A 17,615-nucleotide genomic window follows, 5' to 3' on the forward strand; every position below is an offset into this window, starting at 1 on the left:
AGGTCAGAGGCTGTGGGGGCCACCTTAAGTAAGAGGCTGGTCTCCGCACCGCGTGAGGCTGCGAGAAGGAGGCCCCGGCAGGCGGCAGAAGGGTCCTGAGAGTGAGCTTCAAGCCCAGGCCTGCCCAGGCTCCAGGGCTAGGCCGATCTCCGGCCCTGGCTCCGCCCCATATGGAGGGGCGTCTGAGGGCGGTACGCTCCGCCCTACACCCCGGGCTCCTGCCGCTACTGCAGCCCTAGGATCGGCCTCTCTCCTCTGCAGAAGCGTTCCCTTTAAGTCTGGCCAGGAGGCAGCCTTAGTTCTCGCGGGATTCGACGCTCCAATCATCGCGAGAGAGGCTTTCGGCACTCATTGGCTGTGAGGGTTGAATGTAAGATGGCGCCCAGGGAGCTGTGAGGGGAAAATCCTGTCGGTCTTGGAGCGGCGACGGCAGAACCGGGGCCCCGAGCGGTGCGGCGGGGCCGGCGGGTAGAACGGCGGCGGCGGCGGCGGCGGCGACGTCGCCGGGTGAGGGCTCCAGTGGGGGCAGGGATGTGGCGGGGTTGCGGGCCTGAGACAGCGGGCCCACCCCACACAACGGCGGGCGGGGGCGGGCGGGCCGCTGCCGCTGGGCCCAGGAGACCTCGGGGCGGCTCCGGAGCCGAGAACGACCCAGGGCTCTCACGCCCCCGCCCCCTGGGTGGGGGAGGGGCGGTTCGGGGATTCGGGTGGGCACGGCGCGCGAATGCGCGCTGGTGGGCGCGCGCGGCCGGGGCTGTTTATGTGCTCGGGGGCGCGCGCGCTGTGCGGCCCTCCCGGTGCTCGTGGCCGCTGACGTGCGCGTTCCCGACCCGGATATCTCGGCTCCTGGAGCTGCAGCCCGTCGGCCAGAGCGGCTTTCTGGGGCGCGCGCCCTGAAGTCGGGGGTCGCGGGCAGGCGCGCGGCCTGCTGTTGGGTGGCGGCACCGCTGCGCGGGCGCGCAGGACACCCCTGCTGCGAGGAGGGGCGGCGGGCGGGCAACTTGCAATTTGGAGAAGGTTGTGGGTTGGACCCTTCCTGCTCAGGTGACGTCCCCGGACCAACGGGGCCTAGGCCTGAGGAGAAACCAACCTGCTTTGCGGTCTGGCTTGCGGCCCCGCTCCTCTGCGAAGTGGGCGAGATTGCTGGTTCTATGAGAATGAGGTGTCCCGAGGCCCATGTGCAGGGTGGGTACTTGGGAGGGTGCTACCCTGATTCTGAAACCGAGCTCTGTTCGTCTGTGAGGGCAGCGAACCCCCTCGACTTAACGCACCTTGTTTTGATGCTTTGTGCTGGAGAGAGAAGGCAAATCCTAAAAGGCCCTTCAGTGGTATTTGTTTTCTTGTCATTAGAAAGTAATTCTTCATTAAAGCGCAGTTCTTAGACGTCACATCTGTGCGCTCCGTAAGGGGATCCACTGCTATGGACGCTGTGAAACTACCCAAGCTGTAAATTGCCACTTTAAATCCTGAAATGCAGCCTTTTCCTCTGTTTGGTTGGGAGGGGCTTACTTGTACTCTGTTAGGTTAAAGGGCCCGCTATTGCTCAGCCAAAAAGTTGCTCAGAACGAAATTGGACAATCTGATAAACAGTGCTTTGCCTTCTTTTGTAAGTCCGAAGATCCCCAGCAGATCTGAAATCTGCCTGCAAAAGTCACTTTTGATACAGGATTTCAATCCTTTTCAGCTTTTTTATTTTTTTAAATCCCAGCACTGTGTTCTGGTGCCAGGGGAGTTCTAGGTTTGTCCAGAGAAATAGGTACTTCTTTTTTCTAAGACAAAATATGTGCTAGTTTACGTTTTACAGTCTTGCTTCATTAAATTTAAGGAAAAAGAAACTAAGTGGAACTAAAATTAGCAATTAAATTTGAAAATTGTGGGGGTAGAAAACTACCTAAAAATATTGTATTATTTGAAAACTCCTAATATACTGTATTATTTTAAGAACAAGTTTAAAATTTAAAAAGAGGCTGAGGATGGAAGGAACTTCTTTGTTCTGTCTTCTTTAGAATGTTACAGATCTTTAGAACTCAGGACAAGCACCAGAAATGCATGCAACATGGTGACTGGTGAGTTAGAATTATTCATATGCTGGAAATATGTGTGCAGTTTTTTTCCTGGTAATACTGAAACGTTAGAAATCCTGCCAGTCATTCTGGGTGCTGGCTGCCAGAAATTAGTAGGTGCTGGAAAATTGAATATGTGGGAGAACTGCATCTTTGAAGCCAGCCAGTTTGCTGCTTGAACAGTTTTTTCCTCTTAAAATGTAAGTCAGTGCAACTTTCAGGTTTTAGCATGACTAGGCATCAGCTTTTCTAAGGATCCAAATGGTTCAAAGACAAGCAGTCAAGTTTATCTAGGATACACTTAAAATATTAATACACCATTTAGGCCTGCTTTTTCTGGAATTTTTAATCCTTACGTTTGAGTTCTGCCTTTTAAATTGGTGTCTGTAGATAATATTTTTTCATAAGCTCATTAACTAAGATTTCCCTATTAAAAGATGTCCTGCTTCCAGTCCTCTGTGATGAATAATTTGTGTACCTCTCCATGAACCTCTGCCTTTCCACAACCCCTTTCCACTTATGTTGCCATTTTAAAGGAAAGATCAAATTGTGGTTGAAGTTTTATGTAAATTTGAATTGCTCCAAAAGGTAACCAAAGTTAGGGGCTCTGGGTGTGGCTATCCTCCATCATGACAGCTTCAGAATCAGGGATTTCTTCCTTCAAGCTTGCGTGCCGCCTTTTAATTTAATCAAGTACAAGTTTGTCTTTGATATGCCATGCTTCTTGCTTGTGTACTTTTTATTTTAATTTAATTTATATTTTTTATTAATTAATTAATTTATTTTTGATTGCGTTGGGTCTTTGTTGCTGTGCGCGGGCTTTCTCTAGTTGCGGCGAGTGGGGGCTACTCTGCGTTGCGGTGAGCGGGCTTCTCATTGCAGTGTCTTCTCTTGTTGTGGAGCACGGGCTCTAGGCATGTGGGCTTCAGTAGTTGTGGTTCCTGGGCTTTAGAGCGCAGGCTCAGTAGTTGTGGCGCACAGGCTTAGTTGCTCCACGACATGTGGGAATCTTCCCGGACCAGGGCTCGAACCCATGTCTCCTGCATTGGCAGGTGGATTCTTAACCACTGCGCCACCAGGGAAGCCCGCTAGTGTACTTTTTAAATGGCCACCCTTTATCTATAATGGTTTTTTATTTCTCAGCCTCAGAATGAAGTGTTATATGAACACCTGTTCTTTTCAATTTCTTTGTAGGTAGTTGCCCTGCATTTTGTTCCAGAGGTTTTAAGTCCTTTCCAGGCTTCACTTAAATGCTCCACTAGTTTTTTCCTAATTGTCACATTGGATTGTGATTTCTAATTGTAGCTGCATGAAGAATGATAGATTAACCCCTTGCTTTGCTGAAAAGGGGAAAAGAATGGTCCTTTGTTGTCACACTTTAGGCTAGGGCAAAACTGTAGGTAAAGCTGGTGGACTGTGTCAGAAAGCTCTTTTTTGCATGTGCGTTTGAAATATCTGTCTATACATATTAATTCAGTAGATCTGTATACAATTTAATGAAAAATTATAAAGTGAACCACTGTGTAACTAGCACCTTCAAGAAATAGAACAATGCCAGCACTTCTGAACCCTTCATGGGTCCCTTCCTGGTTACAGCTTCTCATTCCCTAGAGACAATGACTATTCTGAATTCTGTGATAATCATGTTCTTTGTTTTTCTTTTTACTACCTTCGTATCCCTCAACAACCTAGTTTTATTTAATTTTGAATTTTATATAAATGGAGTCATGCTGTTTTGTATCTTATTCTAGCATTGTGCTTGTGACATTCATCCACGCTGTGTGCAGCTGTAGTTCATTCATTCCAATTTCTGTATAGTAGTCTGCTGTTTGAACAAACCATAATTTATTCACTCTATTATTGATAGACATCTAGATTCCTTCCATTTTGGGGCCATTAACAATGCTACTATGAACATTCTTGGTTAAGTACATTTGTATAGGTGTGTGTCATGTACATATAGGGATAGAATTTGCTGGGTCATATGGAATGGACGTTTTCAAACTTCACTAGATAATGCAAACAGTTGTGCCAGGTTACAGCTCATCAGTCATTGGTAGGAATATGAGTTTAAGTTTCTGGTTGAAAGTGTGTTGTCCAGAACTAGAACCATGGTGAAAATGCCCCTATATCAGGGATTTCTCTGTCTGGTGAAGGCATGGGGCAGGTGGATGTCCTAATGGGATAATTTCTATCACAAACCGTGTGGTGGGTTAGTATCTTTAAGAATAGAACTGTGTTCTCCCCATCTGCTTCTTTGAAATGACTCCTTATGTTAATTAGGACAAATGTGACTGTGACTCCTTAAAATGGAAATTGATGTTTTTTTCATGTGAATGTGTTCTTCAAACCAGAACTAAGCTATGAGGAACTATTGCTAGTAGATGTGAGCCTTAAGAGGGGCCCAAGAGCATGACCATTGGGTAAACAGGAAGAGGCAGGGCTCTGAGGCAGCTCCGAATGTCTTCTCTTAGTTCATCACATATTCAAGACCCACCCTGCAGAGTTGCATGGGGGCCGGGAAGAGGTACCAGATTCAAGGGGACCCAAGAAGGGATGACTCCCCTGAGTACTTAGGCCTTCCCTTAGTACTGAAATAGAAAAAAATTAGCAAACAGAAATGTAATAGATTGTTGTTTTGGAGTAACCTTTTCCTCTTGTGTACTAGAGATAAAATAATTAGAATAATGATAACTTTGGTATACTGAGGGCCTGCTCTTTGTCAGGCACTGTGCTAAGCTCCAGTAGAAGGAAGTACAGGGGAAATAACCAGTAAAAATGTGTGCAGTTGTAGTGAAAATTTCCTGGGTCTGTTGGTGGGGCAGTTGGTTTGTCTATTGCTTTGCAAAGCAGCTATGCTTGAAGTATTCAGAAGCAAATACTTGGCTACAGACTCCACCCTAAAGAGTCCCAGAGTGTTTTCCCCTCCATTTCTGACTCCCAGAAATTGGGAGTACTCAACTATCCCTCCAGCTTCATGTTTTTGAGAAGTATTTTAGTTCATCAGTTTACTTAATGCTCCTCATTGAGTCTTTGACTTGGGGCTAATTAAGAATCTTCTTTCTTTTGGGGTTATAGAGTGTAGTTTCATGAAGTTTATACATTTTTCTTTCACTGTTACCAAGGCTCAGCCTTAAGTATCTGGTGAGCAACATCTTGAATCTAACAGTCTTCATTATTATGCAAGCTTCTGTTGCTTGATGGTTTTGTCTTTCACAGTTTCAGATTTTGAGGGAAAAATCAAACTATGAACAACCAGAATTGTTTGTGTGTCTGTTACTGACTGTTATTGTGGTATAACCACTATGCAAAAAGGATTACTTTTTAACTGTCTTTTTGGTTTAATACAAATTGCGGAAAATACAGGAGTGTATTAAACAGGACGAAATTTAAGTCCTCTGTTATTCCATACTACCCAGGCATAACTGCTGTTATGCCAGTTTTTCTTCTTGGGTACATAATTAAACCATACTGGGATAGATAAATACAATTGTATTGGCCTCCCTTTTCCCACGTAATGTGTCTTCTGTGTCACTAAATTTTTTTAATTTAAAACCAAACGTTTTGTTGGGGGAAGGTGGATCTTCTAGGTATTAACATGCTTTTTTTTTTTTTTAAGTTACTGTGTTACAGAAGGATCTGTGGAATCACACAAAAAGCTTGGAAGCAGACCTTCTTTATATGAATTTGATATGCAATCACAGTGGCATTTTAAATCAGCGGGCAAAGAAATTTCAGTAATTCAGTAAATGATACAGGGTTGTTGGGTCTTTGGAAATAAAATTAGGCTTTTACCTCACACTATGCAAAATAAATTCTAAATGGATCAAAGCATAGTATAAATAATTACACTGTAAATTTAAAAATTGTAAGTGAATGAGTTTATGGTAAAGGCATACTTTTTCTGAGCATAAAAGCAAAGGAAGAACCTATCACCACTATTGAGAATATGTTTAATTTTTCTCAGTGTTGTTTTTTACTCACTGACTGGACTCAAATATTTAAATGTATTTCTGAAGCCGCCCTCCCCCCCCCCCCCCGCCAAGCAGCACTTTTGTGTCAGGTCAAATGCTGACTTAGTGTACTTTCATTATTGGGATGTGTCAGTCTGGTAGATACTGCCAAGTGAGCAGGTTAAAAGGACAAGAAATGAAGCCTTGTGTATAAATGAGCAGATTGGAATATTCTTTCAAATTGGCCTTTTCTGTTATATATTTTTTTAAGTTCTCCATTGAATTTATTATTTGTTAATATTTAGCCTCCTCTGATTTAGTGGTTCTCAGATGATTCTGTGGACTTGTACAGGCAGTGAAAGAACCTCTTAGGGGCTTAGTGAAAGGAAAAAGCAATGGGAATTGGGAAGTAGTAGCTTCTGCTTAGAGCCAATAGTAGACTGTAAGGTTGGAGCACTGCAGAACGTTTTATAACTTTGGAGTCTCAACTACTTAAAATACATGGCTAGCTATAAACCAAAAGGTGATTTTGTCATAGGATATTTCAGATATTTTCATAAGAACAGAGGAGAATATAGTGAACCTGTGTATGAACCTTTATCAACGTTTTCTAAGTTTTATAGAATTTTCCCTACTTAAAGGTGTGTGGTCTTTTCTTTTTTTGATGAAAACTTAAAGAATGAACTTTGGGGCTTTATAGCAGATACTTTTCCAAGCTTTTATTCCATTCTTTCTGAGAACTGAATATCCACCTTATTTGCCATTCTGCTCAGGAAATAAATTTATATTTGGACTATTCTTGTAGTGACTGTTTTGAATGTAGTATTCTAGAAGTACTGACAGGTAGGATTTATTTGGAGCAGAATGGTTTTTATCATCTTTGGAACCTTGATTTTTTTTTTTTTTTTTTTTTGCGGTATGCGGGCCTCTCACTGTTGTGGCCTCTCCCGTTGTGGAGCACAGGCTCCGGACGCGCAGGCTCAGCGGCCATGGCTCACGGGCCCAGCCGCTCCACGGCATGTGGGATCTTCCCGGACCGGGGTATGAACCCGTGTCCCCTGCATCGGCAGGCGGACTCTCAACCACTGCGCCACCAGGGAAGCCCTGGAACCTTGATTTTTTAAAGATTATTATTTTTTTTGGCTGTGCCAGGTCTTAGTTGCAGCACGCGGACTCTTAGTTGTTTAGTTGCGGCATGCATGTGTGATCTAGTTCCCCGACCAGGGGTCGATCACCGTCCCCCTGCATTGGGAGCGCAGAGTCTTACCCACTGGACTTAACCAGGGAAGTCCTGGAACCTTGATTTAAAAAAAAAAATAAAAGTTCTGAGTTTGATTTGGTATGAAATGCTGTGTTGTTAAAACTAAAAGATTGATTAAACAGAAGCTATACTCACTTAGCTAAATGCTTGTCAAAAATAGAGGGCATGGAACTTTAATTTCCTTATCTTACATGATGGGAAGTCCAGAGATACTATAAAATTAGTGTGCCTACAACTAGAGGTTTAAAGCTATGAAACTGATCATGACAAAAATTAAAATATGATTGGCAGGGGTTAGTGAGAGGAAGGTGATTAAAATGCCCTAACACCTTTCCTAGAGGACAGACCAATATTTAAAATTGGTAGATCAGAAAGAGAAAAACAAATACCGTATGCTAACACATATATATGGAATCTAAAAAAAAAAAAAAAAAAAATGATCAGAAGAACCTAGGGGCAAGACAGGAATAAAGATGCAGACAGACCTACTAGAGAATGGACTTGAGGATACAGGGAGGGGGAAGGGTAAGCTGGGACAAAGTGAGAGAGTGGCATGGACATATATACACTACCAAACGTAAAATAGATAGCTAGTGGGAAGCAGCTGCATAGCACAGGGAGATCAGCTCGGTGCTTTGTGACCACCTGGAGGGGTGGGATAGGGAGGGTGGGAGGGAGGAAGATGCAAGAGGGAAGAGATGTGGGGACATATGTATATGTATAACTGATTCACTTTGTTATAAAGCAGAAACTAACACACCATTGTAAAGCAGTTATACTCCAATAAAGATGTTAAAATAAAATAAAATAAAAGTAGTACTTAAAACTGGGAGTTAGTTAATTCAGGAAAGCATAAACAGTTATTTTGAAATATTTAGGTAGATTTTTAAAAGTCAATTAAATTGTGGTTTTTCTGTTAGAACATATGAAGCCTTCTTTTAATAGAGCAGGATTTTCCCTCTATTTATGGTTCACTTATATTCTTAATTTGGAGAAAGCGGTTTAAAATTTTAGAGAGGAATTTTTTAAACATTTAACTTTTGATTTAAACATTAACATTCTGAACTGTGCTATAAGAAAAAAATAAGAGTTGTCTTGCAGTCTTTCACAATTTTTGGCCACTTATAAAACCCCCTCCTTCCTAAAAAGAAAAAGAACCAGAGGTCACAGCATACTTAGCTGTTTTTTATTTTATTTTATTTATTTATTTATTATTTATTTTTGGCTGTGTTGGGTCTTTGTTGCTGTGCACGGGCTTTCTCTAGTTGCGGTGAGCGGGGGCTACTCTTTGTTGTGGTGCGTGGGCTTCTCATTGTCGTGTCTTGTCTTGTTGCGGAGCATGGGCTCTAGGCGCGCAGGTTTCAGTAGTTGTGTCACATGGGCTCAGTAGTTGTGGCTTGCGGGCTCTAGAGCTCAGGCTCAGTAGTTGTGGCGCACGGGCTTAGTTGCTCCACGGCATGTGGGATCTTCCCGGGCCAGGGCTCGAAACTGTGTCCCTTGCACTGGCAGGCAGATTCTTAACCACTGCGCCACCAGGGAAGCCCCTACTTAGCTGTTTTTACTTTTCATTTTATACCTTGCTATATTATTTGAACAATTTTTCTAAAAAAGTAAATGTGTTACTTTTACCCTCCCCACCAAAAAAACAAAGACACCCCCCAAAAAAACCCAACTAGGTGAAATTCTACACTGAAAACTGAAGAAAACTTGTTTCTAGGAAGAAAAATTGGTATAATTCTGCTTTGTACTTAATATCAGACTTCAGATGAGGCTTAAGCCTCCTTGATTACTGAAACTTAAAAGAGTGAAGGGAAATAAGGTCACTAGGAAGATTCTGTGGACTGCTTTTACTGAGCAATATTTGTGTGAAGTTTTTCTGGTTCTGTAAACTTAACTTTCAGTGTTTCTTTGTGCTTGGTCATATTTATCTTCTCCCAGATTTGAAGCAGAAAAAGTTTTTTGGTTTTTTTTTTTTTGCATGATTTGCATGGTTCTCTATACTTAAAAAAAAATTGCTTTGATACAGTAGCTACGATTCTAGCACAGAGAAAATTCAAGCAATCTCTAAGTATTTTACATGAATACAACTAATTACTGAAGAAAATTAATTTGGGGAAGTATAAATTTCAGTTGCCCTCTGCTGTTCTTCTATAATGGAGGTGAAAAACTGAAATATGTGCCAACATGGTAGAGAACTGGTTAATGGTTGTTCACACGATCTCTCCTTTGTCCCTTATGAGCAGAAGGGTGTATGTAATTGATATTAGAATCACATATTGTGAACTTTGTAATATTAGTGGGTCTATATTATGAGAGATGCTTCCTTCCTTAAGAGGGAAATTTCATTTGTGATGCTGTTATCAGAGGGAAGCTTTGACACATTCTATGCCAATGTGGTTAGTGACTGTTTGTGGGTCACCTATACTGGAGTGGCCTGCTCTGAGTATGAAGTGCTTGTCCTTGATGCTCCTCCTACTCTATGTGCCATGGATATCATTGATAGCTTAATCTTGAAGTCTCATAGAAGACCTTCTAATTTTCTGTCCTGAGAAAGATAACTGAGAGCCTCTGCAATGGAGAGAAGGGAGAACTGGGCAAGGGAGATGGTTAGAAGAGAGGTGACAAAGGGACAAACAAGTGTTAAATTTCCAAAGACAAGAGGCCATCAGCAGCAGCTTCACCTTGCACTCACTCCCCTGACCTGTACTTGCCGTTTTCTGTACTCTCTTGTACTTGGGGTTTCCTAACAGGTGGAGGCTTTCCTGAGAGTAGTGCTCTAGGCATTTTAGACAGGATAAGGTATATGTAGTATTCTTTATTTATGGAAAAATATATTTATAATATATTATGGGCATCATAATAAAAGGTTTATTGCTGGGTCTATTCTGTTTGAAAGTACCTGAATATAATTTGTATACTATACTTAAACAGCCTCCCACAGAAATATTGCCGGTGTTAGTAAATTAATAGCAGTAAGGATCATATTTTTCCTTTAGTCTCTTGCCCTGGATATATAGGGCTTCCCCCCCCCCCAAGGTATAGATTAACCATTTACTAGGGAAAAGCATAACATTTTATGGTTGTAAGTTATAGATGTTACAGGAACAGAGTCATAATCCTTTTTGTTCCACATTGAATTCCAAGTGCAACAGATATATACAAAGTACCTACATGTATGAGCCATTCAGAGAGGACCAGGACACAGTCCTGTCTACTAGAGTTTAGAGCCAGGTGGAAGATATATGATTACCCACACACCTTATATCTGTTAACAAAAGACAACATCTGGGCAGTAAAAGAGAGACTGATATTTCTAGTCGGATGGCTCAAGGAAACAAATCACTTTTCTAGACATTTGAGATTGACTGAGAGTCTTTTTTTGGCAAAGAGATTCACTTGGTTTGTGTTACTTTCATATCCTGCCATTGCTTTTGTCCTGGAGGTGGTACTGGTAAAGGGAGTATGGTATGAAAGCAGCAGCGACAGGGCACTCAGCAGTTCATGGATAGATTGAATGGTTGTCTCCCAGGTGATTGAGAGCTACAATCCACCCTTGCAGATAAATTCTTTTTTTAAAATTTTTATTTATTTTTTATTTTATTTATCTTTTTTCGGCCGCGTTGCGTCTTCATTGCTGCGCGTGGGCTTTCTCTGGTTGCGGGGGCTATTCTTCGTTGCGGTGCACGGGCTTCTCATTGCGATGGCTTCTCTTGTTGCGGAGCACGGACTCTAGGCACAGGGGCTTCAGTAGTTGCAGCACGTGGGCTCGGTAGTTGTAGCTCTCAGGCTCTAGAGCGCAGGCTCAGTAGTTGTGGCTCATGGGCTTATTTGCTCCAAGGCATGTGGGATCTTCCCAGACCAGGGCTCGAACCCCTGTCCCTTGCATTAGCAGGAGGATCCTTAACCACTGTGCCACCAGGGAAGTCCCCAGATTAATTCTTAAGGTAAATACCCTGATGAAAAACTTGCAGAATTGATTTTCGAAGTGACCTAGTTGTTTAAGGTACTATTCAATTTTCTCTCCCCACTTAACCTTTAATAGAATTAGTTAATAATTACGTGGCACTGTATATATGTCAGGTACTTTTCTAAGTGCTTTACATATATTTAATTCTCAAGTCAACTTTTCGACGTAAATGCTATTTTAATTCCTATTTTATAGACAAAACTAAAGTTAACTGACTTGTCCAGGGTAACACAGCAAAGGAGAGTTCCAGCTGTTTTTTTTTTTTTTTTTTTTTTTGCTGTACGCGGGCCTCTCACTGTTGTGGCCTCTCCCGTTGCGGAGCACAGGCTCCGGACGCACAGGCTCAGCGGCCATGGCTCACGGGCCCAGCCGCTCCGCGGCACACGGGATCCTCCCAGACCGGGGCACGAACCCGTATCCCCTGCATCGGCAGGCGGACTCTCAACCACTGCGCCACCAGGGAGGCCCTGTTTTTTTTTTTTTTAATAAATTTATTTTATTGATTTTAATTTTTGGCTGCGTTGGGTCTTTGTTGCTGCATGCCGGCTTTCGCTAGTTGCGGCAAGTGGGGGCTACTCTTTGTTGTGGTGTGCGGGCTTCTCATTGCGGTGGCTTCCCTTGTTGCAGAGCACAGGCTCCAGGCATGCGGGCCTCAGTAGTTGTGGCTCACGGGCTCTAGAGTGCAGGCTCAGCAGCTGTAGTGCCCGAGCCTAGTTGCTCCACGGCATGTGGGATCTTCCGAGACCAGGGCTCGAACCTGTGTCTCCTGCATTGGCAGGCAGATTCTTAACCACTGTGCCACCAGGGAAGCCCTTGAGCTGGGTTTTAAACCCAGGAAGGCTGGCTCAAAAATCCATGCTTTTAACCAGTAAGCTATGCAGCAAAAGAATGTGAGCAGTATATAGCAAAATGGGGTTTTTGGTGTTTCTGGTGGGAAATGAACACATCCCTTGTCTCCAGGGTCTTGCCACAGCTAGGTGGCATACATGTCCCTTCACTGTAAAACATAGTTGGCAGTGGAAATAGAACATGTTGGTAGGAATCCTGGCTCCTACCTTCCTTGGTAGTCCTCTCTGATGGTCACAGAGCAGTGTTGCATGTGACTTTTATTGTCCATTGCTTGGCTCTGCAGAGAAGATGGGATTGGCCTAGTGCTGGGTGGAGAGTGTATCTGCAGCCCGTTTCATCCAGTACTGTGACACATGCTTTTGTTTTTTGTTTTCAGTGTGATAGTTTGATTTAAGAAATGTTTATGGAAACAATTTTCAGATGCCATTAACTGAAAAAAAAAAAGGTTATTTAATAAAATCTTACTTTGGATTCCAGATGTATACAGCTGCCCTGAATATTCCACACTGATGCAAGAGTGATTGCGCTGTGCATTTCAGTATGTTAAAACAGTGGCATAGTTTTGACTTCTGTCCATTTATTTTATTTCTAGGAACCCTAAGGACTCTGCAATATGAATAATTCTCTGGAGAACACCATCTCCTTTGAAGAGTACATCCGAGTGAAGGCGCGGTCTGTCCCGCAACACAGGATGAAGGAATTTCTGGACTCACTAGCCTCTAAGGGGCCAGAAGCCCTTCAGGAGTTCCAGCAGACGGCCACCACTACCATGGTGTACCAACAGGGTGGGAACTGCATTTACACAGACAGCACCGAAGTGGCCGGGTCTTTGCTTGAACTTGCCTGTCCAGTCACCACCAGTGTTCAGCCACAAACCCAGCAAGAACAGCAGATCCAGGTTCAACAGCCACAGCAGGTTCAGGTAGAAGGGAGATAAATGTTGGTGCATGCTATTGAATAGACTTTTTTTGCCATCAGGGTTTTGGTTAGTAGAGCATCATGTCTATAGACAGATGTCAGAGATTATTTTCACCAAGGGGAATATTCTGGTGTTTTTGAAACATTTTATCTTACACAAGGGCTTTCATAGTTAACATAGACTAAAAATATTTGCAACTACTGTAAACTTAACAGGCTACAGATACTTGCCATTTGCCTTGGAGAACTGAGCAGTATAGAAATTAAGAGGTCTTTTGGGACTGGATTTGGATGTGTCACACTGTGTGTGACTGAAGCTCCCCTTCTTTCTGTGTCACCCTGAGCAGATCAAGAACATAGGAGGGCTAGTCTTAGCTCATTACTAAAAGCATATTTGGAACTTTTTTTTTTTAATGGAAAGGCTCTTATTCATGTAGTTGTATGGTTCCATGACTCAACGTCACCTGTAAATTTCTAGGCCTGCATTTGATATTTATAAGCCTCAAGAAATAATGCTAATTGATAATATGCTTACTGAAAGAAGAGAAACTTATTATATTTGCCGAGAAGGTAAGTTTTCCTCTTTAGGGGTCCTTATGTGAAACTAAAACTCTCCTATAGTTACAAATGCTGCTTTCTTGCTACTGTCTATTGTGGTTGCATTTCACTTTGCCCTCCATGACTTCCACCAAGAGAATAGGAAAGGGAGTAGAACATGATGGAGAGGGAAGAGTGTGAAGAGGTATGTTTGGTGAGATAGAAGGTTTTGCCCCTTAGCAGTGTAGGTGAGTATATTGGAAGGACCTGGGCTTTGGAGTTGCATTCCTGGGTTTAAATTTGACCTGACTTCTTATTTGTTGATATTTTCTTAATCTTTTTAGTGCTAGTTTTTTCATCTGTCAGTAGGGATAATACTATTTATTGAGACTGAATGAGATAACAAGAAAGCATCTGGCACATGGAGGGATGCAGTTGTTTATTCTAGTCTCTATAAGGAAGGAAGGGTACAGGAAAGGTAAAAAGAGAAGGCCTGACTTTTCAGTTGAAGAAATTATTCTGCTTTTTACTGCTTGAATCTTCTTTTTCGTAAGATTAAAATAGTTTGGGAATTGAGTTTAAAGTGTTTTTTGAGACTTTATGTTCAAGATAGCTAATTGAGATCGCCTATTTTCCCAAACCCCTTGTAAATGGAAGAAGAAATAAAATAATAAATCCATGAGATAGGTTCAATATGGTGGACTCATAAGAACACATATTTTCCCATCCTCAGTGACTGAAAAGATACTTAAAAAACTTTTTTTCTAGCAGTGCTGGGAAAAAAAAAATGCCATCAAAAACCCACTAAATCTTAACCTTTAAAAATTGTGAATCACTATATTGTACACCTGTAACTTATAAAATTGTACAGCAACTAAACTTCACTAAAAATAATAAATAGGGAATGATTTTTTTTTTTTTTTTTTGTGGTACGCGGGCCTCTCACTGTTGTGGCCTCTCCCATTGCGGAGCGCAGGCTCAGCGGCCATGGCTCACAGGCCCAGCCGCTCCGCGGCATGTGGGATCTTCCTGGACCACGGCGCGAACCCGTGTCCCCTGCATCGGCAGGCGGACTCTCAACCACTGCGCCACCAGGGAAGCCCTGATTTTTTTTTTTTAAACCCGAATTCCACTAAATCTGAGGAATTGCTGCAAGAGAGGAAGCAAACAGAATCAGGTGATAGAGGAATTCATCTAAGAGAGAAACTTTTAGGAAAGGTGGAGCAGTTCTCAGGGTCCCCTAATCCAAGAAGTAAAGAATACAAAGAGTAGAAGGCTCCTCTGGGGACCCATGTGTTGGGAGTTGACCAAGGACTTTAAAACATATACACACTCATGTGTCTGCATACATTATGAATAGGTACCAGGTATAGGATGAAAGTGGCTCTGCTGATCAGTGAGGAAAGGATGTATTCCATTAGTGGAGTAAGGCAGTCTACTCCTCTTTTGGAAATAGTCAGATACCTCTCATAATACAAATAAGGTCCAGATGGGTTAAAGAGTCAGAAAACAAGAAAACAGTGAACTATGAAAAGGCAGTATAGAAAGTTTTTGTAATTTTAGGTTGTGGAAAGCCTTCCTAAGGAAAGAAGTAAACTCTGAGATAGCTTTTCCCAATCTTTTTTTACCCTGAAAGAATCTTTGAACTAATTTTCAGGTCTCAGGGGACCCCTGCATAAAAATTACTATATTTACAGCCCATGGAATGTTAGCTTGATCAGCAAGTGATATAATAATTGAATAATAATTATCAGTGCTCTTTTGGTAAGAATCATATTTTTTTTCTACAGGTCTACATTTTAGCCAACCTGTTAGGCTACTTTTGTTTGTTTGTTTTTTTTGTTTTGTTTTTTTTTGCTTTTGCGGTACGTGGGCCTCTCACTGTTGTGGCCTCTCCCGTTGCAGATCACAGGCTCCGGACGCGCAGGCTCAGGGGCCATGGCTCACGGGCCCAGCTGCTCCGCGGCATGTGGGATCTTCCCGGACCAGGGCACGAACCCGCGTCCCCTGAGTCGGCAGGCGGACTCTCAACCACTGCGCCACCAGGGAATAGGCTACTTTTTATGTGTGGTTCCCTTTCCCATACAAGTTATCAATTTTAATTCAAGTTATTTGTGTAGGTAGAGGAAACCTCATTTTTTCCTTTAAAAAAAAAATTCCCTAGTTGAGGGTTTTTTTTTTGCTTTATTCAAGTAGTTCTAAAAATCTTACTACAAATTTCTACCGTACAAGTTGCCGAGATATCGTTTGTGGTATATGATATGTGCAAGAGTAGTTTTTATCTCCTTTATTTAAAATTAAAAATGACTTTTTAGGGAATTGCCTGGTGGTCCAGTGGTTAGGACTCCATACTTTCACTGCCAAGGGCCCAGGTTTGCTCCCTGGTCAGGGAACTAAGCTCCCACAAGCCGCGTAGCGTGGCTGGAAAAAAAAAAAAGACTTGCTGGAGAAAAAAAAAAAAAGACCTTTTAGCTGAGCATTCTTGGACCAAAGGTTAGTTAAGCCTAGCTTACCTTTCCTGAGACTAATCTTTCTTTCCTTTTCATAAATTAAAAAAATTTTTAAGACAAATATATTTTCATTAATAACTGGCTTAAGCCAAACGGAATTTAATTTTTCTAAAAGTTGGCTTTGTAGATTTAATTTAAAGAAAGATTGTAAGTTGTTATTAATGTTACATGAAAGTTGACAATGTTGATAAATCTAAAGCTATCAAAATCATAAGCCAGGAAATTCCCTGGCAGTCCAGTGGTTCGGACTTGGCACTTCCAGTGCAGGGGACCCAGGTTCAATCCCTGGTGGGGATCCTGCAAGTTGCGCAGCGTGGCCAAAAACAAAAACCTAAGTGTCTTAAATACAATAAAAACTTGTTTTAAAAAAAATCATAAGCCAGACAATATCAATAAATATATGGCTAAAGATACAACTTTATATAAGACTTCGGAAAAACATTTTGAGTGACAGAAATTATGGGCCTAGCAGTTACAAAATTATTTTATACACATGTTTCTTGATCTGTTTTATAGGTCTGTATATTCTTTCTTTAAAGGTATAATTTAAAAATTTTTTAAATTTAATTAATTTATTTGTGGCTGCATTGGGTCTTTGTTGCTGCGCGCGGGCTTTCTCTAGTTGCGGTGAGTGAGGGCTACTCTTCATTGCAGTGCGCGGGCTTCTCATTGCGGTGGCTTGTCTTGTGGAGCACGGGCTGTAGGGCGTGCAGGCTTCAGTAGTTATGGTGCGCGGGCTCTAGAGCGCAGGCTCAGTAGTTGTGGCACACGGGCTTAGTTGCTCCATGGCATGTGGGATCTTCCCGGACCAGGGCTTGAACCCATGTCCCCTGCATTGGCAGACGGATTCTTAACCACTGCACCACGAGGGAAGCCCTAAAGTTATAATTTTTGAAACTAAAAATAGCACATGAGGTATAGGGAGGTTAACTCATCTTCTGATAGCTAGCATTTACACCCAAGCTGTTTTAACTCGAGCCTGTGCTCCTAACTAGTGTTTCTAATACACAAGGAACTTACAAAATAGGAAAAAAAAATGATCTAGTGGAAAAATGAACAAAGGATATAAATAGATAGTTCATGGGGGAGGAAATACAGATTGTGCTAGTAAGTATGTCAGAAGATGCTTCATGCTTCTGGTGATTATGGAAGTGTAAGTTTTAAAAATGAAATATGTTTTATTTATTAGATAGGAAAACAGTTATAAAGATTTCACCCAGGGTAGCAAGCGTATAAGAGGGTAAATTAGTGTGATTTTCTTGAGAGTGAATTTGGCAATACTTGCAAATGTTTAAATGTGCGTACCTTTGGTCTTGCATTTGTGTTCACAGATAAATGTGTATATAAGGATATTCACTGCCACATTGCTTATAGTAGTAACACTGGAAACAAGTCACTCTTTCAGTAAGGGAAATAGCAAATAATGATACAACTGTAGTATATTGTCCTGTGCAGCCAGAAGAATGAGGTAGATCTATGTATATTGATAGAGCAGGATGTTTCACAGATTATGGAGTGTCAAAACCAGTTTAGTATCACTGGCTTTTAACGTGTGTA

The 17,615-nt window shown here is 42.1% G+C and overlaps 1 protein-coding gene across 2 annotated transcripts in view; it reads left to right on the forward strand.

The window, feature by feature from the left end:
• The first annotated feature begins 364 nt into the window (after positions 1–364).
• The window catches only part of QRICH1 (glutamine rich 1), a 56,170-nt gene continuing 38,919 nt past the window's right edge, over positions 365–17,615 (forward strand). Inside the window, exons 1-2 of one of the 2 annotated variants that reach the window (XM_082638354.1) lie at positions 365–507; positions 12,686–13,015. In XM_082638354.1, the coding sequence (XP_082494480.1) occupies positions 12,707–13,015 (309 nt within the window). In that variant the 5' untranslated portion in view covers positions 365–507; positions 12,686–12,706. Of the gene's footprint in view, positions 508–882; positions 1,186–12,685; positions 13,016–17,615 lie in introns of those variants that run through there. The other variant, XM_082638355.1, reaches the window with a different exon arrangement.

Source organism: Mesoplodon mirus (genome assembly GCF_964341445.2).
Source record: "Mesoplodon mirus genome assembly, chromosome: 12".
NCBI lineage: Eukaryota > Metazoa > Chordata > Mammalia > Artiodactyla > Ziphiidae > Mesoplodon > Mesoplodon mirus.